The 25,606-nt window shown below is 40.7% G+C and overlaps 2 protein-coding genes across 2 annotated transcripts; one reads left to right on the top strand and one right to left on the bottom strand.

Annotated features, from left to right (window-relative positions):
• Positions 1-1,797: 1,797 nt before the first annotated feature.
• On the top strand, positions 1,798-13,939 carry srpra (SRP receptor subunit alpha). The gene is made up of 15 exons (XM_061719025.1): positions 1,798-1,874; positions 1,990-2,127; positions 3,774-3,857; positions 3,992-4,155; positions 5,107-5,267; positions 5,357-5,516; positions 5,624-5,771; positions 6,456-6,574; positions 7,609-7,730; positions 7,817-7,903; positions 9,463-9,635; positions 10,014-10,227; positions 11,090-11,253; positions 12,440-12,538; positions 12,700-13,939. The coding sequence occupies exons 2-15, from the start codon at positions 2,005-2,007 to the stop codon at positions 12,826-12,828; spliced, it is 1,947 nt and encodes a 648-aa protein (XP_061575009.1). The 5' UTR covers positions 1,798-1,874; positions 1,990-2,004; the 3' UTR covers positions 12,829-13,939.
• A 76-nt stretch (positions 13,940-14,015) lies between these two features.
• On the bottom strand, positions 14,016-25,111 carry fam118b (family with sequence similarity 118 member B). The gene is made up of 7 exons (XM_061719026.1): positions 24,719-25,111; positions 23,464-23,553; positions 22,961-23,213; positions 18,864-19,091; positions 17,985-18,113; positions 16,765-17,062; positions 14,016-15,746 (listed from the first exon to the last, which is right to left on the bottom strand). Exons 2-7 carry the CDS (start codon positions 23,544-23,546, stop codon positions 15,676-15,678), a joined length of 1,062 nt encoding a protein of 353 aa, XP_061575010.1. The 5' UTR covers positions 23,547-23,553; positions 24,719-25,111; the 3' UTR covers positions 14,016-15,675.
• Between the last annotated feature and the right edge of the window lie 495 nt (positions 25,112-25,606).

The raw sequence follows: 25,606 nt of genomic DNA, 5'->3' as shown, positions 1-25,606 counted from the left end.
GTGAACGACAGAAGAATGTATCTGTTGAACTCAAATCACATGTACCGGTAGATAACATGTATGGAGTAGTTATGGAAAAGAGACAAGATAATTTGCCGACTAACACAATCCTCATAATGGCCAAATTCTACATTCACAAATCGAAATTCATGAAAACCCCACCTATCTTTAATGCCTTTTATAACGAATTTAAGTTATACTGTAAATCCCTCAAGTATATGAACTTCAAATCTGCAAACACTGCTGAATTACATTAAGTCTTATAAATTAATAGATTCTGATTGAAATGTTGTATAACCCTACCAGAAGGAAATTATAACTGCATAATTATTTATTATTTGTTATTTTATTTATTATTTGTCATTATTTTGTCATAACATTTATGATGTTTAGAAAATGTATTTAATTTTAATTAAATGTAAGTTTTCTTTTATTCCTTATTTTCTATTTCCTATTTCATTAATTAGAGAGAGTCATTCACAGGGTCGGCTTCAGAGAACCATCAAACAGATTATTTATTTCGGCAGGTTTATTGAAAATAGTGGATATAGTTGAACTTCAAACTTTAAAAATAATGTTTAAAGCAAAAAAAAGATCATTACCAAAACAGTTACAAAATTTGTTCAGATTGGAGGATGAGGATAACAGACTTAAATTTGATTTCAAACATACTTTTGCAAGGCTAAACATAAAACAAATGTGTATTTCTGTTACAGGTGTAAAAATATGGCATAGATAAAGCAAGGAACTGAAAAGTTGCACAAGTTTGTGTCAGCTTAAGAAAATTTAAAAAAAAGAAAAGATAAGTGCCTACAAAAAAGAAGAAGAAGAAAGAGAAAAAAATAGATAGAAGAGTGGTATTTTTGTTTGTTTTCTTGTTTATATATGTATAGATAGATTGGTGTTCAGCAAGTCAATGTAATTGTATTAACAGAGAGGGGCAGGTATCATAAGTTTTCTTCTTCCTGCTCCTTTTCTTTCATGGTGATAATGTGTACTTCTTGGAATTTTGTACAACATTGTTAAGAAGATATACCCTGAATGGAATAAATGAAATGAAATGAAAATTAATTTGTTAAAAGGAATTTGACTCTTTTTTTTAATTAATCCCTTTCAGCTAGCATTTTGACTACATTTCCCATGATCCTGGACTGTTTCGTCACAACGCACAGGTGCATAACGCCACCAGAAGTGAATGACAGAAGAATGTATCTGTTGAACTCAAATCACATGTAGATAACATGTATGGAGTAGTTATGGAAAAGAGACAAGATAATTTGCCGACTAACACAATACTCATAATGGCAAAATTCTACATTCACAAATCAAAATTCATGAAAACCCCACCTATCTTTAATGCCTTTTATAACAAATTTAAGTTATACTGTAAATCCCTCGAGTATATAAACTTAAAATCTGCGAACACTGCTGAATTACATTCAGTCTTATAAATTAATAGATTCTGATTGAAATGTTGTATAACCCTACCAGAAGGAAATTACAACTGCATAATTATTTATTATTTGTTATTTTATTTATTATTTGTCATTATTTTTGTCATAACATTTATGATGTTTAGAAAATGTATTTAATTTTAATTAAATGTAAGTTTTCTTTTATTCCTTATTTTCTATTTCCTATTTCATTAATTTGTTAAAAGGAATTTGACTCTTTTTTTTTTAATTAATCCCTTTTAGCTAGCATTTTGACTGCATTTCCCATGATCCTGGACCATTTCGTCACAACGCGCAGGCGCAGACCGCCACCAGAAGTGGACGTCACTTCCTGCCGGAGCCCGTGACGTGTCCAAACAGTTCCAGCACCGGTCCGCGGGTTTCGCGTGGGACGTCTGTCGTACATATAATCATTATTCGGTAATAGAAGATCGATTCATCTCGCTGCCACTCTCAATTGGCTCTCACGAACCTTGATTCCATTTCCCTCCACATGTTACATGTGTAATCTCTGTGTGTTTGTGTGAATGAGCAGATCCGCGGGGACAAGATGCTGGACTTCTTCACCATCTTCAGCAAAGGGGGGATCGTGCTGTGGTGTTTCCAGGGATCCGGGGTCACCGAGTCTTTCACCGGCCCGGTGAACGCTCTCATCCGCTCCGTCATCCTCCAGGTGAGCCGCGGTCCGAGGGTTTGGTAACTTTGGTCCTCGTTAACAAACCTGTAACCATGACCCTGGGAGCTAATGCTAAAGCCTGAATTATGGTCCGCGTTACACCGACGCAGAGCCCACGGCGTAGGGTACGTACCGTACACCGTAGGCTCTGCGTCGGTGTAACGCGGAACCATAAATCAGCCTTGACGGATAGTAAACACCAGCTTGTTGCGTAACAACTAACAACCAGACAGGTTTTGAATGTACAGGACTGTCTCAGAAAATTAGAATATTGTGATAAAGTCCTTTATTTTCTGTAATGCAATTTAAAAAAACTCAAATGTCATACATTCTGGATTCATTACAAATCAACTGAAATATTGCAAGCCTTTTATTATTTTAATATTGCTGATCATGGCTTACAGTTACAGTACAAGATTAAGATTCCCAGAATATTCTAATTTTTTGAGATAGGATATTTGAGTTTTCTTAAGCTGTAAGCCATGATCAGCAATAATTAAATAATAAAAGGCTTGCAATATTTCAGTTGATTTGTAATGAATCCAGAATGTATGACATTTTTGTTTTTGTAATTGCATTACAGAAAACCACAATATTCTAATTTTCTGAGACAGTCCTGTATATCTACTCTGAACTCACCTGTTTTGACTGGGTGACCCCTTTTGGGGTTTTGGGGTACACAGATGGCTTGTTGTGGAAACAACGTTCAATCAATTAATCAAATTTTATTTGTATGGCACCTTTCATCCAGGTACATGAAATACAAAGTGCTTAACATTTTGACTGAAAAATAAGCATAATAAAAACAAAAATAAAAACTGGGAGACCAATGCACACTGACATACAATATAGTTAATTAAAATGAAATAATGATAAAAGTTCAAGAATTAAAATAATCAGTCCACAACAATAAAATATAATAATAATAATAAAAACATTATAAGAAATAGATAAATAAATAAAACAAATACCTCTAAAAAGTGTTAAAGAATAAAACTATAAAATTTGATGCTACATAAAGAGCCAGACCAAAGAGATGAGTTTTTAGTCTACGTTTAAAAGTGTCCACATTTCCAGCTCCTCTCAGATCCTCCGGCTGTTCCACAGTTTTGGAGCATCGTGGCAAAAAGCAGCATCACCAAACGTTTTAGTTCTACCCTGTGGAACAGCTAAAGAGGAAGAACCAGAGGATCTGAGTTCCTTCCTGGTTCATAGAATAAAAACATCTCTGAAATATACTCTGGTGCAAGCCCATGTAGCGCTTTATAAACTAATAAGAGAACTTTAAAATCAACACAAAAACTAACAGGTAGCCAGTGTAAGGATCTTAAAATGGGCCTAATGTGTGAATCTCCTTCTGGTCTGAGTCAGAACTCGCGCTGCAGCGTTTTGAACCAGTTGCAGCTGATTGATGTTATTCTTGGGTAGACCAGTAAGAAGAGCATTACAGTAGTCTATCCTGCTAGTTATGAACACACCACGTAGGGCACGCGGCGACACGCACCGTACGGTGTGTGTCGCCGCGTGCCCTACGCCGTAGGCTCTGCGCCCCTTTAATGAGTCTGAGAAATCCAAAAAAACTGTAAATGTTAGATGTTAACCGCTGGTTTACATGTCAATGGTGGTTTTTCTTTCTCCCACAGGAGCGAAGTGGGAACAATTCATACACCCACGAAGCCCTGAGTCTAAAATACAAGCTCGACAATGAGTTTGAGTTGATTTTTGTGGTAAGTGTCTGAACATCACAATGACATATTACGTAAATAACACAACTGTTGGGCCCACGGCAACAAATAGTCGTTATTATAGGCTTAATAACCAAGTGTCTCTGTTTCTTTTCTCCTCCTCTGTCTCTGTCCAGGTGGGTTTTCAAAAAATCCTGACGCTGACATATGTGGACAAGTTTATAGATGATGTTCAGCTCCACTTTAGGGATCGTTATAAGAATGAGCTGGAGCAGAAGGGCGCCTTGAAGCTTCTCAACAACAGCTTTGAGTTTGAGGATGACTTCAAGATGCTTCTTAGGTAAAGACAACAATTACTATTACTTTTTTTTCTGTTACAGCTCCACTGGTCAAAAATCCAAAAGCTAAAGGATTTGTTGCATCCTTCTCTCTCTCTTTCAAGAACCACAGGAGCAAACTTGATTTGTGCCTGTGTTGTAGCAAGAGATGGAAATACATCCTTGATTTGGCCATTGTAAAAATAAATTGAAATGATAATTGTAAGATCTAATTGTAGTGTAAACAGCGTATCTAAATACTGTAATACATGTGCATCTGTGGTGAGCTATACCATAGACTACGTTAAGTAAGCACCCAGGGTAGTTTGATAGTTTTGGTGGCTCAGTCTGAATTTGGTATTGTTTTGGGGCTTTCATGGTCATGTTTTGTTAGGCAGTCCATCCTTTATCTTACACTTATCAAAGTGCCGGTTGTCATAGCAAGAGGCTTATCCTTTTCCTAGGAACTATTCCGCTTTCTCTCCTACCATTTCCACTGTAGTTGAGATTTGCAGTCCCTCTAGTGAATTAATTCTGGCCACCCTGAGGAGAAATCTCATCTCTGCTGCTTTTCACTTGGTCTCATTAGGGTATATGGCCCAGAAAATAGTTATTTTGTCATCTGACATACTGGATATGTCATTCAAATAAAACCTACCATTGATTTTGTCTGTTTCTGTGGCAACGGTAAAAAAAATCAACAGTTTTTGATCTGTCCCCATGTCTCAAGGCCACTCTTTCCTCTTTGCCAGAAATGATAACGGGTTAAAGCCAAGCGTAGACGGGAATAATGATTTACTACGGCCTCGTTTTTAGTTTAGTAGCCATTAGTCAAAATAACTTAAATTATTGTCAGGAGATGATCTTGTTTGTGTTGTTTAAAATATGTCCAGGCATGACATTCTTCACTGAATCAAGCTTCTAATTATTATTTTTTCCTTCCATGTGAATTTGTCTCAACTTGTCATCACAAGCGAGGCAGAGAAGAGCAGCAAAGCTCGAAGTCACACCCACATGCGCCCCTTTACTGAGTCTGAGAAGTCCAGAAAAACTGTGAAGTCTATGATTGAAACAAAGGGCGGGGATAAAGTCAAGGACCCCGGTAGCAAGAAGAATAAAAATACCAAAAAGGAGGGTGAGTTCTGTTTTCTGGTGGAACTAAAATCATTAATTGAAATTTCTTTGTCTTTTGATCTCAGCTGACTGATGGTGAATGTTTTTCAGCTCCTGCAGCCGAGCCTGCAAAAGCGGATCAAGTCAAGGCCTCACCCCCTGGCCAGAAAATAGTTGAGAATGGTAACCAGGGCTTGACTCAGGAGATGTTGGAAAAGAATAAAGAGGCATTCTTCCGCAAACGTATGGTAGTAACAACTGAAAAACCAAGGTATTGCAGCCGATACAGTGACATTTTCATATAAAAATCAGCAGAGCCAAAGAAACGCCTGTTATTTCTATTAAAATCGATGTGATGTTTTGCCATCCTGCTCGCAGTAAGTCCCCAAAGCCTCAGAAGCCGAAGGAGAAACAAAAACGCATCTGGGGCAACGGTGGGAGCAGCAGTAAGGACCTAGACTACAGTAACAGGAATGGAGGAGGGTCTGATAGTGGTGAAAAGATCCCAGACTCACAAAATGGCCTGGTGTGTGTTTACCTTCTCCTGCACCTCAGACATCTGCAGGAGTCACACGGATAATTTTAGTCTAAAGTAGGGCTGGGCGATATATCGAGATTTTAATATATATATCGATATATTTTCAAACGCGATATGGTACGAGACGATATCGTTTATATCGATTATTTAAAAAAATTTTTTTTTTTTTTTTAATGATTTTGATATAGCTTATTTTGTGACAAATTGACTTGAATGTTTTATTTGAGATTTGCACAAATGTTTTGTTATTTGCACAACTGTCAACCTCAGTGGAAAATTTTAATTTAATTGTTATGCAGGAAAGGGATATTTGTTTTATTTTATTCAAGAAGCATTTTTATTCTATATATGCAGGCAGTTTATTTTTATTTCATTTGTTTTATACATTTTGATATTGTGCAGACCTCTGTTAATAAAGGAACCTGTGTGACATTTGGCACGAGGCTTTGTATTAAAACTGACTGTTTTTTTTAAGGGTTTGCCTCAGGAAAAAAATGAAGCTAACAGAGATGCTACGCTATAATGCTTTGGGGGAAACCTCAATTAAGGCACAGAAAAAATATCGATATATATCGAGTATCGCCATTCAGCTAGAAAATATCGAGATATGACTTTCCATATACGGTCCATATCGCCCAGCCCTAGTCTAAAGCTTCTTGGATGCGTTTTTAGGGGATGCAGCTGAGCTCCATGAAGGGAGACCTGCCGTCTGTGGAATACGAGTCCAGCGAGGAAGAGGAGATGGAGGAGGAAGAGGAGAGGGTGGTTGACAAGAATACAAGTGGAAAAAGGTAATAATGTGTTTCTTTTTTTAGATGGAAGAGATTCGTTGGATAGTCGCCGACTGCAATGTTCGTGGCTGTTGCAGATTTGACCCGTCAGTTCTGGTTTTTAATGACCATAATAAACTGCATATGTTAACTTATTCCTTTATTAAAAGATAGCTGGTTAGTATTGGTCAAAAGGTGTTAGATTATGGTTTTTGTCCTAAATCTTTCGGTAATAGTTCCTCCAGTGCTTTTTTAAAAACTTTTCTGGTTGTATATATTTGTGTGTTTGGCGATTAAGTCTTCACATGATGCATTCTAGGCTACTGGGAAAACAACTGTGATTTTTATTCTGGTGCATTTACCAACCCCTGATAAATGGTCCAAAACAACTGGCAGGTCATTTAGGCCCCGTTTACACGGGGCAAAAACGGAGGCGTTTTCATGCGTTTTGGCCGTTCGTTTACACGAAAACGGAGGTCAAAGCCCCCAAAAACGATCATTTCTGAAAACTCCGGCCAAAGTGGAGATTTTCAAAAACTCCGTTTTCACGTTTGCGTCTAAACAGAGAAAACGGAGGAAAACTGAGATTTACGTCACATTATGCGACATAAACGTCACCAGCAGCGTCATGAGTGCGACCTGTGTTTACAATTTGGTTGGCCACCGTCAATATTTTCTTTTATTTTACATGTTTTCAATTCTCTCAGACTCTCGTTCCGTCTTGGAAGTAAAGCCTGAATTATGGTCCCGCGTTAAATCGACGCAGAGCCTACGGCGTAGGGTATGCGGCGATGTGCGCCGTACGGTGTGCGTCGCCGCGTACCCAACGCCGTAGGCTCTGCGTTGGTGTAACGCGGAACCATAAATCAGCCTTAACGTGTCATTTGTTGATGTTTTTTCCAGGATTCTGATTGGCTGGCATGACGTTAACAGCGTTTTCATGTGGGTCCGTGTAAACGAGGATATTTTTGAAAACGTAGAGGGGAAAATATCCGTTTTTGTAAATACCCTGCTACGTGTAAACGTGGCCTTATTTATTTCCCTTTTTGCCTCAGCTCCAAAAAAGGTGGTGGTTTTGGAGGCATGTTTGGGATGCTGAAGGGCTTGGTGGGATCCAAGAGCCTGTCTCAGGAGGACATGGAGCCAGTACTGGAGAAGATGAAGGACCACCTCATCGGTACGAGTTCATGTCTCTTAGACTCTAACTTCATGGTTTGAAGCTCCATTTGGCTGCCAATCAACGCTGTCCTCTTGACTTCACAGCGAAGAATGTAGCAGCCGAAATTGCCTCCCAGCTGTGTGACTCAGTTGCCAAAAAACTGGAGGGCAAAGTCATGGGCACATTCACCAGTAAGTACCCTATCGCAACAGTTTACCCTAAGTGGATTGAAATGATCTTCTCTCCCACTCTCACTTATGCATAACTTTCAAGTGTTGCTCAGGTGAGATTTTTATCTGATATGACAAAACATCCAACATGAATTAAAGATGAATTAGTGTTTGATTACTACAGACACATCCAGTACAGGGCATCACTGTGTTCTTTTAGTCCCGTCTAAGACCGAGGTTGTGGTGCCATTTAGGTATCTGTCTGCATCCATCTCACCTTCTGCAGAGCCAAGGATTATGGGTATTCAAACTATGCAGATGGGCTTGTATGCAGTTCTCCGGGAAGTTCATGGTGCAACTCGGAGATGAGGCTGTTTGATCAAATGTTTACTAAATATGGAGCAGAAAAGAAAATTGAGAATGAAAGAGCATGGCTGGACCGGAAGATTCCTGCTGTTTTAATATATTTTCCCCCCTCCCACAAAACACTTCTTTGTCCTTTCCATTCTATTTCATGACAGGGCTAAACTAATGGCCCTTTTCCACTAGTATCTACTCAGCTCGCTTCTACCCGCCGCGCCCCCGTCTTGAGCTTTTCCACTACGGGCTGAGACGGTTGGAGCCGTGCCAAGCAGATACTTTTTCTGTAACCATTCTGCCGAGGTTCTAACCGGGCTGAGCCGGCACTATATCTGACGTTTTCACATTACACGCCACTGATTGGTCGGGGGGCGGGGCCGTCAGACGTTTGAATCAGGAAGCGGGAGTCAGCGCGAGAACGACTCGTGGCTCGCGGCGATTTTATTATACAGCGCAAAACGTCTGTTTGGTGATCCAACTCTGAGGTGCAGATGTTCATAAACCTGGTGGCTGAGGAGAGAATTAAAAAAGGGATGTAGACGGGCGATAAGGAACGATCAGATCCACAGGAGCTCTGTTTTACTCTCAGCCGCTCGCGGCTCCAGCTGATTTTCTCATCCGCGCAGACACAAACAAAGGGGTTGCGCAATCGAGTACGTCACAGCAGCTTCACTCCAACCCGCCCACTTCTCACCTGGCTGTGGAAAAACACACGGGGACAAAACGGGTGGAGCTGTGACGAGGCGTGACGAGGCGAGTCGGGCTGAGTAGGTGCTAGTGGAAAAGCGCCATAAAGGAGCATCAGGAGTAGCCCGCTCTTCAGATTGAATGCACACAACTCTGAGACTGTAATATGTAAACGTGTTGCAGAGCCATGGTAGAACTGTAAATGGTTGAATGACTACAGCGCTTTCTGTACCACACACCTTGCTCTGAGCTTATAAGTACCACTAATACAGCATCCAAGTCAGTATTCTAAAGTGCAGCTTATGAGTGTTATGACACAATCAAGTAGGACCTTAAAGTGTTCTCATCAAAGTAACATGGATTTCTGGGAGCGCTTTTGGGATTCACTCCTAATGAGTCTGTGATGGCTCTTCATGGGGCACCAAATAATTACTGACTAAATGTGCCAACTAAAGGCAGTGAAGCATATTATTATCGTGTAATAACTCTGTTATGAGGACAGTTCCTGACGCAACAAACCTTTTGCCCTTTAGCTGTGACCTCAACGGTAAAGCAGGCCCTGCAAGACTCACTGGTGCAGATCCTGCAACCCAAGCGCAGGGTGGATATTCTGCGAGACGTCATGGATGCGCAGAACCAGCGCAGGCCTTTTGTCATTACATTTTGTGGCGTCAATGGAGTTGGGAAGTCTACCAACCTGGCGAAGGTAAGTTTGAGAGCTTGTGGTGGTTTGTGTTATGGGAGCTTATTTAAGTTCTCAGCAGTAGTGTGGAATAAAATCTGAGGTACAAAACTTCTGATGAAGGATATGTCAGATATTTCACCTGGCATCGTAGATGGAGATATTTCAGACTTAGTGTGTCCAACATGTTTTAGGAGTAACAAAGCTATGCTATGATGCAACGATTTTAAAATCATGTCAAGTGGAATAATAAGTCCTGTATTCCACTTTTGAAGGAGGATAATTGCAGTCAGTATAAACAATGACAATGTTGCCGTCACTGCGTGCACAAATCGCCAGAATTCGGGACTAAAGAGTTTCCTGTTGTCCAACACAGCTGAACATCTCTCTGTCTTTGTTCAGATTTCCTACTGGCTGATAGAGAATGGCTTCACTGTGCTGATCGCAGCCTGCGATACGTTTCGTGCCGGGGCAGTGGAGCAGCTCCGTACTCATCAGCGCCGCCTGAACTCCCTGCACCCTCCCGAGCAGCACGGGGGACAACCAGTGGTCCAGCTCTATGAGAAGGGCTACGGGAAAGATGCAGCCGGGATTGCTATGGAAGCGATCGCCTACGGTAAATGAACGCTCGGGCGTCGTTTACCTCAGCTGTGATTCCACAACACATGAAAACATCCCGTATGCAGTACTCGAGTTGTAAAAAGAATTCAGGGGGATGGTGGATTTTATCATATGGGGACAGATAATTTATTCTGATTATAAATAATATAATATATTACAAATAATAGCACTGACCAAAACACCTGCAGAAATACTGCAGAAATGACGTAGCAGCAGTTAAATGCAGCCTTCTGTAAGCTTTAAATATCCACTGGGCTTACATCAAATACATCAAAACACAAAAATAAAAACAGTTTTCTGAACTTATCAATATGACTCTGTCCTTCACAGGATAAGTAAAATGGATCACTGCAAAAACTCGAAATCTTAACAAGAATATTTGTCTTATTTCTAGTTAAAATGTCTCATTTTAGTTAAAAATCTCATTTCACTTAAAACAAGACTCATCACTGGAAAAAACAACAATTTTCACCTGTTTCAAGTAGATTTTCACTTAAAATAAGTAGAAAAAATCTGCCAGTGGAACAGGATTTTTTTGCTTGTAATGAGAAGATAAATCTTGTCCCACTGGCAGATTTTCCTACTTATTTTAAGTGAAAATGTACTTGAAACAGGTGGAAATTGTCAAATAAGTTATTTTTCTGGTAATGACTCTAAATGTTGAAATAGCAGTAAAACCACATTCATTGATGAAATGACATAAGGGATGGAAAGGGGGAATGGCAGTTTTACAGGGGGGATGATTTGGACCGTTTTTATTTCAGGGGGGATGCCGTCCCCCCTCATCCCCCCTCAACTTGAGTACTGCCCGTATGGGTGTTGTCACATGGTAACTGTCAAACATTTGATCCCTTCAGCTCGCAACCAAGCTTTTGATGTGGTGCTGGTGGACACCGCTGGACGAATGCAGGACAACACCCCACTAATGACGGCCCTGGCCAAACTCATTGCAGTCAACATGCCCGACCTAGTGCTGTTTGTTGGGGAGGCTCTTGTGGGAAATGAGGCAGTTGACCAGCTGGTAAGTCCCCTGATGATGCCTGACTTCCTGAGAGGAAATACAAACTCTATATTACAATTTGGCCTGGATTATTTCAAACCAGATGATGCTCTGCTGCTCATTTTTGAAAAGTCATTTAAAGGGGACCTATTATGGCATCTAATACCTATTTTAAACAGGCCTTGATTGTCTTAAAAACAAGCTTTTGATAGTTTTTTCTATATAAATAGAAATTCAGCCTCTGGGCCATGTCTTTATCTTTACTGTTTCTACCCTCATTCTCTATGAGGGATTCTGAGTGGGCGGGGCTATGATGATGAGGCTCTATGCTGATTGGCTGCCTGAATGACGCGATACGCCGCTACGAAAAAATGGTGGAAGCTCCGGCCGGCGGAGTTACCGTGTCCTAACTGCATGCGATGCGAGTGAGCGTCAGCAACAAAATCAATTCCATTGCTTTATTTTCTATTGGACTGTCCTAACTGGCCGCAGCGACGCGGCGCGCCGCTTTGAGCTGAACACTTGTCGGATACATTATTTTCTTCCTGTCGCTCGCGTTGAAAGCCGGTTGAAACGGCCGTAGGAAACAGTCACGGATGGGGAGCGGCTGATCCAGTTAGTTGAAATGAAAAGTTATCTCTATGATTCCTCCTCATTTCACTACAAAAACCTCAATAAAGTGGCAGCTGCTGGAGGGAGATGGACAGAGAGCGTCCGATGTCACGCAGTGTGACGCGATAGTTGGACGCTCACATGCAGTTAGGACACGGTGTTTAGTTGTGGGCGTGGTTTGCATTTTGGTTACGTAACGACAGGAGCAGAATCTGAACGGCTCGTAGAAGCCACATCACACTGGACAGCTCATCCGGGCGGCTGTACAGACACTGCAGAATTTGGTTGCTTTCCTCCTTCTCTGAGTCGGCAGGCTGAGGGGAGACCACTTTATATATGTTAAAGCAAGAAAAAACCTGTTTTTCATAATAGGTCCCCTTTAATAACAAACTGCTACAGAATAAGATTTCATGTGATCAGATGTCCAGCAGGGGTCAGTGTCTCATTGATCTGCTCTTTACTGACCTGTCATGTTGACACAGAAGTGCAGAGCATCCTCCTCACTCCCCGCAGTACGAAGCTGGAGTGCTTTATTTTTCCCCCCGCATCAAATCTCACCTAAATGCTTTTGGCTCTCTGTTCTTTGTATGCTCAGGTGAAGTTCAACCAGGCTCTGGCTGACCACTCCATGTCTGACAAGCCTCGCCTCATTGATGGAATAGTTCTCACTAAGTTTGACACCATTGATGACAAGGTAAACATGTTTCCCCCTTACATACACACTTAAACATTAGAAGTACCCATATGTGGCTTGTTTTGTGACTGCCGCTGCTTTAGAGGCTTATGAATAATTTGAAGGTGGAAATCTGATCACTGTCACACGTCATCCTCCCTCCCTCCCTCCCTCCCTCGCAGGTCGGTGCTGCCATCTCCATGACTTACATCACAGGCCAGCCGATCGTGTTTGTGGGTACGGGGCAGACCTACAACGACCTGCGCAGCCTCAACGCCCGTGCCGTGGTCAGTGCGCTGATGAAGGCTTAAGGGTGGCTGCGCATTCTGCTGTGCATTCATCATCGCAAGGAAGCCAACAGTACACTTGCCATGCTGCCATGAGATGTTCTTGCCCTGCTAGCCTGCCTTTTCTCGCTCTTGTCCTGCCCATCCTACTTTAGAATCAAATGAATAAACTCATTCAAAAGGTACAGGATTTTCTCCTCCCAGTACAGGACTGACGTACACGTCAATGGACAGAACGCTTTCCAAAACCACCAGGGGAGCCTCCCTTCGTAGAATGATTTTATTTTATTTATTTTTTACTTTTTTGGGCCAAATTAGAAAGTACCTCAGATGAGCTTGGGTTTTAAAACAGTGAAGAAACATCCAAATGAAATGTTAGCTGGACCTAGGCTGAGTCATCAGTTTACAAAGTTACAAAACTTTAGCATTTTGTCTCTCGGTTTCCTCGTCTTCATGCAAATGAGGTCAGGTCTGTGCCAGAGGAAGGCTTAGTGACCAAAGTGCCTCTGCCATCTCTGTTCTTCATTAACGCTTTGATTGCATAGATGGTTCCCCACTAAGAATACCGTGGCAGTTCAGCTCAGAAACCACTGATGGATCGGAGGAAGTGGGACAAGTAGGTGTGAAGATCAGCGGTTATCGGTTTAGCAGATATACCACTCTTTAAAAAAAAAAAGGAATATAAAAAACCAGGCTCAAAATTGATCACCTTTAAAGAACTACGGTACATCATGTACATACTAAACTTTGCTTTGCAACAATTTAGTTGGGAATTTTCCGTGAAGTTCATCTCCAAGCTCCTCGTCTCACCAGACATCAGTTGACTCATTTTTATTATGAAACCAAGACTTTGATTCTTCAGTTTGAGAAAAGTGGATGGATATGTTGTACATTTGATTTTTGGTTCCATGAAGGTGCCCATAGATTTAAAGCCCCACTGTATGTTGTCAGTTGTTTGTGGCCATTTAATTTAGTTTCCTTTTTGATTTATTTTTCACCTTTTAGGAAATACACATTTAAACTCCAGCCCCTCTAAATTGTTAGTGCAATATGAGAGAATCAAAGGTTATACTGAAGATTTGAACTAATTTATGAGAATGTAAACATTTCTAAATAAAGCTGCTATATGCTCAAAGTCTGAACTTTGTCATGTTCTGGAGGCACAACAACGGCAGCCATCTAATGCCAACACCACAAGGAGACAAATGGGATAGCATAAGCAAAAAAGCTTTATTTTTGAAAATAGTACTTATAAATACTACACCAGAAAACACATGCAAGTATTAAAAATACAAAAAAGAAAAAAATGCTTACAAAGTACATTTATTTTCATCACAGGAGTGGCAAACTGCAACTGGCAGGAAAATTGCTCCGGTATGAAAACTCTTGAGTTTAAATTCAACATAATTCACTTTCTGTGATGATTATTTCTGTCCGTTCTTTGCCCATGAACATAAGTGTGCAAATTATCCTGGTAGGGTAGAGAGAACTCAATCCATCAACACAAAACTGTTCACAAGTGGACGCTACGATGCGTCCTGAAGCTTCCAGGTAGGTAAAGGAGGATTGTTTTACTTTCCTCGTGTACATATGAATCCAAATGGCACAGTCAACATCTGCCTGGATTTAGAGGTATCACTTCTGTCAAGCTACCGTCTTCTCCGTACACTAAAATGACATTCAACCTGTTAAATAGAGAACCTTCAACATCTAAAGCAGCACAAAGGACATATTTTTATGTTCAAATGTCAGATTGTATTTCAGGCAACATGTGATTACTTTTAGGAAATGTCATCCAGCTCCCATCCTTGGTATCGAGTAACTTTAGATTCCTGCCCAAAGCAAAACACATCTATGTACCGCTTTATAGTACTATGTCAATGACGGTTGACATCAGGGCGACTAAGACTCAAGAAAGTAATTATTCAAGAAAGGCATGCAGCTCGAGACCGAACAAAAGTATATTTTAGATTGTGTTGTATAAGCGACCTAACCTCCACCACCTATAGGGGGACATAAAGGGCTAAAAATAATCTTTGCGCTGCTTTAAAAACAGGGGAGCGAGTTTGTGCCAGTTTATACTTCTCCCCTTTACAAAAGAACTATATTTAAACAATAGGGACAGCTTTAAGGCCTCCTGTATAATCCTACATTCAGTTAAACCAGGCTGAATACCACTCAGTCAACTAGTCTCACTACAGCTTTAAAAGAAAATCACTGCTCCTGTCATGAATCATCATATTGGAAAAACTGAAAAGCAACAACTTCAATGAGCAGTTAAAAAAAAAAAAACGTGTAAAAATTCTTCAGTCACAGCTATGTTCACACTGCCAACCCAAATCTGATTGAAACCTCAACTTTCTCCCTGGCTCTCTACATTATACTAGATTGTGAATAATAGATCTCATCTTCCATAAGCCACATGGTTGCCATGGTAACCTCTAGGCATAGCAAACAGAGCAAGCAAAAGGGTTGAACTGGCTTTGCTGCTGTTGCAAATGGATACGTGGAGTAGTGGTGCAAGTTACAAGAAAGCACCAGAGAGGGAGGATGCTTCTATGTCCTGCCTTGCTTGGTGGGATTGTCAGCAGGGTGTACGGTTCTCGGCTGTACAGACCGTCAAAATCAATCTAGATTTTAATAACTTTATTTGGGCTAGGAATACGAACATAGCATTAACAGTCATGCAAAATTACTTGAGGCTTTTGGAAAAAAAAGGTACCAGCGAGTCTTGTCAGTGGAAATCCCAGGCCAGTTTGAGTCTGGATTGTCTATCTACCAGCGAGTCATAGCAACCCAAGAGTCCTGGGCGGGCAGGGTTCTTGATGATTTGTGAAAATGTCTCTTGTCAAGTTCACAGAAGCCTCAGTCCTAACCTTGAAGAAGGTTTTTCTGTGTGTTAAACCCGTTCTGCTGTTCCTCCCCGTTTTGTGAGGGGGACCCTGTGAATGAAGGGCAACAAAAAGAAAAAAAACATAGAAAATTATAAGATGTAACCCACATTGTGAGCCTATTTTCATTAAAAAAAAAAAAGGTTGCATGTTAGGCAAGTCTGTAAAACAAAAAAAAAACTAAAGCTATCATTCATGAAAGAAAAAGAGAAAACTTAGCCTCTAAATCAAAGCTGCAACAACGGGGACTACCGGTAACTTAGATTTTAACTTCCATTTCCAAGCTAACCTAGACTGAAACATCTACTCTTGTTTTTGCATGTCTTCCTGTAACATCACTTTTTAAAAAGGCTTCATTTGTTGATGGCTCAACAGTAAATAATGCCTCAGTGACTCAAAGTCCAAAATACATAACTTGTGTCAAAACGGTTTGAGACTTCTTTAAGAGATTTAGCGCTGTTCTTCCTCCAAGTTGAATCAGTGAGAGATAATTTGTAAAAACTGGTCAACACTGAAGCGATGAAGGCCTGGAACTCCTGCCTCCACAATCTCACGTTGATGGATGGATGGCTTATGAACATCCTATCCTTGCAGACCGATGAGATATTAATCTGCTGCAGCACCCACACACACACACTATTCAGCATCAACTCAGTTCACATGAGTCGTGGTTGAGGTGGTACTCAAATAAATAAATAAAATTAATTAAACAGAAGTGAACCGGAGTCATTACATCATGAAAAAGAGCCAGTAGTTTCTAGTCTGCATCCCGTTATAACACACCCCCTCTGTCACTCAGCAGCCTTTCATTAGACCATCACTTCCTTTCTAACGCTTGCTTCTCTGCAACCTTTAGTTTAGGTATTCTAATTGTACTACTCTCCTTTTGTAATAACCTACAGCTTCTTGCATGAGCTCTAAAAAAGTAAAATTTGCTTAAAAAAAGAACAAAAGGACTTCCCCGTTGATACAGGCAGACTATAATACAAATTCAAACAGCTACAAGATGCCAAAGAACAATGGTTAACCCCCCCCCCCCACTGAGCCAACAGGCTTTGAGTGTCCTTACCCCAACTGTTGGTGGACACGTCCCGGTTGCAGATCTCATTGGCCAGCCTCTCAAAGTACTCAGGCAGGTCAGCGTACTCGTCTCCATAGGAGATTACCTTGATGCCCTTATCCAGCATGTTGTCACGCAGCTTCTTGAACTCGCCCACGTCCTCCCGCCGCACGAGCATGAAGTGCTCCAGGTCAGACTTGTGTTTGACGGCCTCTAGGAACAAGGCCTGGAAGGTCGTGTCGTCCACTGTGCGCCCGCAGCCGAGGAACACGAACGATTTGGTCTCGTACAGTTTCTGGATCTCGCGCTGTTAAAGAACAAACACCAGAAGTATGCCCCATCATCCCATAACCACAGCTCCAGGTCATTATACTAGAGTCCCTTCCAAGAACTGAACAGTGTTATGTAGCATCTTCATATCGTTAACAATGTTGGATTAGGTACACACTAGGAATGGGCGATATTTTACCGTTCACGGTGTACCGTCAAAAAAATTCCCCACGGTAAGAATTTGTCATCTCGCGGTAAAAACGATAAATTCCCGTTGTTGACGTTTTTGTGTAAAGCCGTAGGCTCTGCGTCGATTTAACGCAGAACCATAAATCAGCCTTAACAAAGCTCCAGCTCCAGCTCTGGAACTGGTTTGGATTTAAAAACAGTGACGAGGAGCAAACATCATCTATTATATGCAGAGTCTGCAAAAAAACAGTGAGTGCAAAGGATGGCTTTTATTTATTTGTCCTGTTTCTTTATTTATCAGGTTGTATTTTTTTCTACTTTGTGATTTTATAAGCTAAGAAAACTTGAAGGACAATGGTACTTTTGCTGTTTGCACTGTTATCCCACTGTTTAAGCCATGCAGTTTGAATAAATGTTGAATCTGTTCTTACATTTCAAACTTGTTTCATTTGAGTCATTACAGTTTTGCAGTACAGGTGTAACTCATTTAATTGGTTTTTATTGATTCAATTTAATTGGTGTGGTTTAATAGCATTTAGTGTTTTTTTAGAGCAGTGTTTTGGCTCCAAAGACTGAATGTGGTGATAGATTTATAGTTAAAAAGGTGGAGTTCAATTGGTATTTTTTTTATCGTCATTTTTATCGTTATCGGGATAAATGCCAGAGATTATCGTGATACATTTTTTAGTCCATACCGCCCATCCCTAGTACACACATATTTCTCCTTCAACAACTAACAGCTAATAATACAGAACAACATCAGCACTCACCATAACCTCCGTGTTCCTTAGTACATTCTGGTAGCCAGCAGGGTGCAGTACAATACCACTGGGGTTGGTGTAAACACCATGGATATGCAGAACACTTAACCTTCGTTTTTCCTGAGCCCACTCCAACACCTAGACAGACACACACACACACACACACACACACACACACACACACACACACACTCACATTTAACAGTCCATTGCACAAAACCCTGTTCAGACTGGACATAGCAGAGCAGCGAGAGTATATTAGCCCTGATGGAGACCAGATATAAATACCAGGACTGAGAGGCAAAGCTTCAGGTCTCTCTCAGGTCATTTGTGTTCTTTTAAATCATTACATTAACTCCTAACTTCAAGCTTAATAGGAAATAACTGCCACGTGGAGCATGTTGGCACATGAGCCGTGATTTTGTGAAGGACCTGTTCACTTGTAAAATAAACCATTACGCACTAGGAAAAAAAAAAAATTACTTTTGTCTTAGACGAGAAGTTAACATTGTTCCGTCAATAAAATTTGACTCATATCATTTTATGGCTCGAGTTTTAACCTTCCTCCACCTGGTTGGGGCCAAAAGTTCAAAGAATTATCTGCTTTTCCTCTAAACCAGCCGACAAGGAACTTCACTTCCACGCAAAGCCATAAATATAGCTGACAATGCGACTTCAAAACTTACACAAGATAGTATGTAAAAATCCAACAAATCCAACTTGAGTCAGGATTTTCAAACTACTGCATGTTCTGAAGTAGTACACAGGCGCTCAATTTGGCACGTGCTTTAATGACCTTTGCATTTATTTGAAAAAAGCTTACGGCATGCATTGTCGCTAAAAGCAAGAGCTCAATCAATACCACAGCACACGCGGAGCGGTGTTTACCTTCTTCTCATCCGTAAGGTCCAAAGACTCCAGTTTGGTGCCCTGGTGGGCCGCGTAGATCTCCAGCAGGTTGTCAAAGTTGGTCGTGAGGACCAGGGCGCCGCTCTCCATCAGCTGCAGCACGGACCTCAGCAGATGTTTTCCTGCGTGCTCCATCTTGCTTTCCAAATCATCAAACACCTCGTAAAGACAGTCTTTGAAGAACGTGGATCGCACATTTCCGGTCCTCTATAACACAACAATGACAGGAGCATGAGTCTGGCTATTTAGCACCTGCACGTGTAAGAAAGTTTGAGATATATTTTTTCACACAATAACGTAAACATACAAGTCTGAGCTAAGCCAATGTGAATTTAACAAAAGTGGTTGACGTATTTCAACATGAGCGCAACTGCTGCAGTAGATGTTGGGGAAGTACACTGTTGACAAGGAAGGTTAAAAGGAAAAAAAAAAACAAACATCCACAGGTCATTGGTCAAATTACTGCAGCTGTGATGAAGCGTAAACAGTCATAAACACACAACAAGAAGCCTTTTAAGAGGACTGCCTCATGACACCATGTGACCTGATTGTGAGTGCATCATCCCTTAAACTCAAAGTGTGTATTTAGGCAAAGGCTTAGCAGCAGCTGAATTCAGGCTGTGTAGAACCGTTACTTCTTAGAAATAGGCAAAAATATAATGTATATCAGTTTTAAGATGCTTCTGCTGCTTATGTCAAACATGCTCTCAACAGCACTTCCCCCGGCTCTGCCCTCGACAGGAATTCAAATTGAGCTTTGCTTTGAGGCGGGGCCAGGAAGAGTGTCGGTTCCACAGCATCTGCATGCGGGATCGTCTCATAATTAATGTTGGGCACTCCTCGATTCATTCTCAGAGTGTCCTCAGCTCTTTGGGTCGCTCCGTCTGCTAAGAGATTATGGGCTGTGACTGTGCCGTCTAAATCTCATCCTCACTTTGTGGAGCATCTTGTGTTTATAAAGAAAAAAAACAAAACAAAACACAGGCAGCTAAGAATAGCAAAGGCTGGTGCAAAATGAAGTGACCAAGGTGATCCTACTTCTAAGGAAATGCTCCGCTGACTTCCACAGATTACAGCACTAATGGGCTAAACAGCAGGAGTCCTTTCCACAGGAAGAAGCTCATTATCCACATCTAGTGACTATGTGCCCATCCTGATCACCCTGTCCTTGGACCGTCTCTGGACTTATGTAATAACCAACTTAAGGACAAGTAAACAAGTCGGATTTTAAATAGTGTTTTAAATGTGCATCAGGATTCAAACTCAGGACGAAAGAGTTAATATTCTTACCCTGCTCATCATGTCATGACCAATAGATGGCTGGGCGTTTCTTTTCTTAGTTGAAGTGAGCAAATCAAAAACCAGTCAGTGCATGTCTATTTAGCCTTTTTGTTAAAAAAGGTTGGAAATGTGACAGGATTCGTGGTAATAGCAGTCTTGGTTTTCCCTTCAGATTACCCTCAATACTTCTGCAGTGCCTCATTACAGCCCAAAGTAACCCTGCTGATACACAAATCCATGAAAGTGGGTTAAACTCTCTCAGCTAAGCATTTCTGGAATTAAGTGACCCGAAGGCAGGTGTCCCAAAACTGTGCAGATACGAGCGTTTATTAAGACACTTTTATGATAAAGAGGTTCCCGCTTTAGTAGCGTGAGAAAGTCAGACAGAGCGTTATGGAGAAGTGGGTTGGATTTAGTATTAAATCCGAGTGCATGACTCAAGGCGGCATTATAATTCACATCTGGAGAAGTCCATTGTCTTTTGCCAGAGGACAGAAAATGAATTAAGTGCATGTGTGACACAAAGGAAAATATCTGCATGCCAGTTTTGTGAATGAAGAGCATACATGCTAATGTTCTCTAGTGTAGCTCAGTGTAAGCTTAGGTGGCACTTTATAACTGTCTGAATGGAAAATCTGGAACAAGGAGTGGGGGGTCGGGAGTTCTGGTTCCCATTATTCTCCGCTTGTTTTTTTCCTCAGACCTGCTGTGCTAGATCCTGCTGTGTCTAGCCCGCGGGAGTGAGCTGGTGTCTGCACGACTGTGGATGGAAATAAACACGTTGGATAAAGCCATAAAAGCGCTGTTTGTTCCCTTTGTTACGACAGGCTGAGGGCTGAAACAAAGCCTGTTTTATCAATGTCAAAGGTGCGATGAGACATGACTAACACAGGAGGCAAACGGTATTAAGACTCCCATCTGCCAACCCTACTCCAGACCAGACTGGTTCAGTAGTAGAAGAATTCAGTCATATGTAAATTCAAAAAGTTTTTATCCACTTCATTTTCCTAACCAAATCCCTCGTAATAATTCAACTGGCTGAAAGCAGCAGGGTTCAATATGAGAAGAAAAAAAAAAAAGAAGGATTATCAAGTTTTTCCTGAGAAACCTGAAGGCTCTATGGTCTCGCAGAGAATGTAAAAGCCTGAAAGGATATCAGATGCTCCCTTCCTGTTATGACTATGTGGTTGGATGGCAGGAATTTCCAGACAGTATGTGTGGCCTTGCTCATTTCAAAATATGAAAACATTCCTGGACCTCACCACCTGTGAGATTTACTTGATTCTGGCTAGGGGAATACTCGGCCCGTTTATGCCCTTTCTGCCTCTCATACAGCTCCACTGTCACATGGCTTAACGCAGTCCGCTGCTCATGCAACTTGAAGGCTAAGTTAGAAAGTCTCCAATTCCACACAAAAACAAAATCAATGCAAACATCAGATGAGCTGTCATGTGAAGCAAAATGACTAATGCAACATGTAGCCTCAAGTAGCAAATGAATGAAATGTCCACACTTCCATCTATTGTCTAAAGGCAGAAGTTTCAAAAAGTCAAACATTTTCATTTCTACATTTCAAGGCAGTATTTATTACTTTATCAAAAAAAGGAACAGAGTGCAAATTGAGTTTAATAACAGGGGAACTTCACTTAAAAACAACCTATGGACGACGACTTATTTTGTTAAAATGGAAGGACAAACTCCCCCCAACTTTTAAATTTTGGGTTAACGATCTTGCACGTCATTTGGCACTGGAGAGAATTCGTTACTCCACAAGAGGGTGTGCCCAGACATTCTACGATATCTGGCAACCTTTCTTGACCTATATAGGAAAAATGGACGCCACTGAGATTGCAGGGGTGTGACACTGACCCTTATATTGTATAATTTACTTACTCGTTATCTGTAATGTTTATTTTTCTTTATTTTGTTTATTTATTTATTTATTTATTTATTTATTTATTTATTTATTTATTTATTTATTTATTTTTTAATTTATTTGTATGTTTTTGTTTATTTTTTATTTTATTGTCTTTATTTTCATCTCTGAATGGTACAATAATTTAGTTGTAGGGATGGGGCTCCGTTGGAGCAAGACATGTGAGGGTTATAGGTGTTTATCCTATTTACTATGTTAATTCAAATCTCTTGTATGTAATTATTTTGTGAAAATTGAAAAAAAAAAACAATAAAAAGACCTTTGAATAAAAAAAAAAAACAACCTATGGACGATATTAGCAGTGTTGACTGCTGTGTTTGTGGGCAAAACTGACACATAAGCAGCCCGTAAAAAAGGTGTCTTATCTATAGTTCACAGCTATTTTTTATAAAACTTGCATGTATTTAAACAGTTTTATACAACATGTATGCTGCAAAAATGCAGTAAGCCTTGACACAAGAGAGCAAGCAGGCTGCTAAATACTGTGGCGTCATTTTTTCTTTGTTAAGAAGTCCTTAACAAAGCAGTGGTGTATTTATATATCACAAATGTAAAATAAATACTAACTTTACCTTTTTATTCCAGGTTTGAAATTCAGCAACTACAATGTTTGTTTTGTTTAGATTAAAATGTTTAACACTGGGTCACGAACAGGACTCATGTCACAATCAAAGTGGTCTAATGAAATAAAGCTAAGATGTCTTGATAAATTCCTAGAATTTAAAACAAATCCCAGTCAGCTAAAGAAAACAGTGAGATGGCAGTCTGTTTAACATATGGGTCTGCATGTCTGAAGGGTGCTTTAGAAAAAAAAGGGGGAAGGGAAATAGGAAAAGGAAAAAGAGTCAGGCAGTCTTACCGGGGAAAGTTTCTGAATGAGGTCATGGGCCACGTGCACCAAATTCTTATCTTCCTGCATGTGCTTCTGGAAGCGCCGGCTCTCCTCCTCCTCCAGCAGGTCAAAGTCATTTGCTGCATCGAGTAAGGCCTGGATGAGGCCTTTCCAGGAGCGGAGAGCTGGGACCTGAGGGGCCACTGCAGAGCTCACCCCAGTGCCGATCACCAGGACAAGTTCAGGGGCTCGCTTCGTCTTCAGGCTGGGCAGCAGTTTCCTTTGGGGCAGGAAGAAATTGAGTGATGACGGTTCCAAAGAGGGTGTTTCCCACATCCTTCTGACAGCATGGAGGTCAAACAAACCATTTTTTCCAAGCATTGGTAGCATGCAGCGTGAAACTAAAACCTACCTGTATGTAGGACTGGCAATAATTTGGAACCAAGATTTTGATCAAATTTGTTGCCGAAATTGCTGAATGAGTATTAAACACAGTGTTCAGCTGTCCGAAATGCAGAACCTGACCTCACCTGGGCTTTTTAGCATTAGATTCTGCATCCTGAGAATCAGCTGCAGGTCGCTTCTCAGTTTTCACTGCTACAACGGAGGCCATTCAGCTCCTGGAACAGAAATGTGAGGAGATATTATCACAGATTGGATTGGAGAAGTATTTTAAACATAACCACCAATGTGTGTGTGTGTTTGTGGTGGTCGTGGGGGTCGGGCAGGAGTTCAGGAAAGTTTGTGTAAATTTAGTTCTTCAACACATCCAGGAATGTAATCAGACAGGAAATTGTGAAAAACCAAAGCTCTGGAAACAGGAAGTGTTTTCTTTTTTTCTCTTTCCAGTAACCCACCTTTCCTGATAACCATGATGCTGCAAGGCTTCTCAAAATAACTAACTGCAGTTGTGTTAGTGGTAAAAGTGGTAAAAATATGCATTGCAAGGTTCATTAGAAAGGTTCTTCTCGAGCTGGCAACCATTTATTACCTATTTTGAAAATTTGAGGGTACTTCCAAAGGACTGAGCTGATGTCTTCGTTTCTTGTTGTTTTTCATTTTTCTATCCCTAAAAATAGTAACAGCCCAATTACATTGGTATATAACTCTGGAGGTGATATATGACAACATTCCGACTCAAGTGTTTACTAGTATTACTTGTGACTACTACTGGAATTGCTAATTATTGATCTAAGAAATAATTATTCATCTCTAGATAACCCATCTCGGTTCGTTCTCACTTTATTTTCTTATTTAAGTATACATTCATTGCACTACTACTACTTTTATGTCACTATATAAGTATCTTTTTATTTTTATTTATTTACAATATTTTTAAATTTTATTATTATTATTAGTTTTATTTTTTGTTTATTTTTATTTATTTTTTGCTATTCCCAAAGGAAACTTAATGATGATAACCATGGGGGGAGAGATGGGGAGAGGGAGAAAAAAAAAGGTATGTTCATCTGTTTTGCTCTGTATTGTGGAAACAATCTGCCAATAAAAACATATATAAAAAAAAAAAAATATGCATTGCAAATATTACTTTGACTTTCTGTCCGTCCCATATCAAGGTTTACATTCAGATAGGCGTTTATCATCAACAGTATCAGTGTGGTTCAGCTGATTATACAAACTTAAAGACAGTTCTGTCGAGAACCATGGCAACTGTCTCATTTACAGGGTTTCTATGGCGTCGTCATAGCAACCCCGCACACAATAGAAGGCGTGTGGAAACGCTTCCTCGGCCAGCGGATCCAACACCGCCGTCAGCACACTCACCTCGATAAAGGTAATATCCAGCCTTTACTTCTGCTCAGGTGGACGTCCTCTAATGTCAAATCCGTGAAAGTCGATCCCGTATTAAGCAGGTCCACCCAAATCGATTAAAGGTCAGCTCGAAATGGGTGTTTTTGTCGTTGTTGCTGTTGGCAAGTGAACGTCAACGTGCTGACAATAACTAACAATGGATCAGCGGTGACGGACGAGGCTCGCTGAATGTTCAGTTAGTTGATGTAGTTGGTTTTCAAACGACACGCCGCCTCGGTCATGCTGATTAATCAGGAGTTAGCAGTGTTATTATCGGTCTGTTTAAGTGAGGATATTACCGCGGGTTAGTTTGTCCAGAGAGCCGCTACGCATGGAGAGCTGCCGACCCCGCTGCTGCCGCTCTGCTCACACTTTTACCGGCGCGTTGAAGTCGCCGCCTGCGGTGACGTAGGCGGCTTTATGGTGCCTTCAGGCGCTGCCCTAAAAGCTGGGACATATGGACGCCGTTTTAACAGTTAAAGGGAAAGTTTCGTTTTTTACAACCTGGACCTTATTTCTGGCATTTTTTATGGTCGTATACTCACCCAGAAAAGTTTGGTGTCATTTGGAGTTAGGGTTGCCACCTTTCAGAAATAGAAATAAGGGACACCCTGATTTCAGCAGCGCAGGAGCCAAAAAAATAGCCCCAAAACTTCTAAACTGAATAAAAATGTGTTTATTTTATATGATAAAACAAAATGCTTTGATTTAAAGTTTAAAGTGCTTTAATAGCATTGAACTTTCATCATGACTGTAGAGACAGCCAACCATACTAGCAACTGAAATAGCCTCCTATGCTACGTATGTCCACATCAACCCAGATGTATAATATAGCCTACAGGTGAAGAATATGGTGTAAAA

Source organism: Cololabis saira, chromosome 4 (genome assembly GCF_033807715.1).
Source record: "Cololabis saira isolate AMF1-May2022 chromosome 4, fColSai1.1, whole genome shotgun sequence".
NCBI classification, from domain to species: domain Eukaryota; kingdom Metazoa; phylum Chordata; class Actinopteri; order Beloniformes; family Belonidae; genus Cololabis; species Cololabis saira.
The sequence above is the reverse complement of the archived record's forward strand: the minus strand, read 5'-3'. Positions and strand labels throughout refer to the sequence as shown.

Bases quoted from the DNA above. Each gene is read 5' to 3' on its own strand.
- srpra (XM_061719025.1), top strand. From the start codon at position 2,005: ATGCTGGACTTCTTCACCATCTTCAGCAAAGGGGGGATCGTGCTGTGG. The intron at 5,517-5,623 runs GTATTGCAGCCG...TCCTGCTCGCAG, and splicing joins GTAACAACTGAAAAACCAAG to TAAGTCCCCAAAGCCTCAGA. The intron at 5,772-6,455 runs GTGTGTGTTTAC...ATGCGTTTTTAG, and splicing joins CAGACTCACAAAATGGCCTG to GGGATGCAGCTGAGCTCCAT.
- fam118b (XM_061719026.1), bottom strand. From the start codon at position 23,546: ATGGCCTCCGTTGTAGCAGTGAAAACTGAGAAGCGACCTGCAGCTGAT. The intron at 19,092-22,960 runs GTAAGACTGCCT...GTTGTGTTATAG, and splicing joins TCATTCAGAAACTTTCCCCG to AGGACCGGAAATGTGCGATC. The intron at 17,063-17,984 runs GTGAGTGCTGAT...GTTCTTTAACAG, and splicing joins TAAGGAACACGGAGGTTATG to CGCGAGATCCAGAAACTGTA.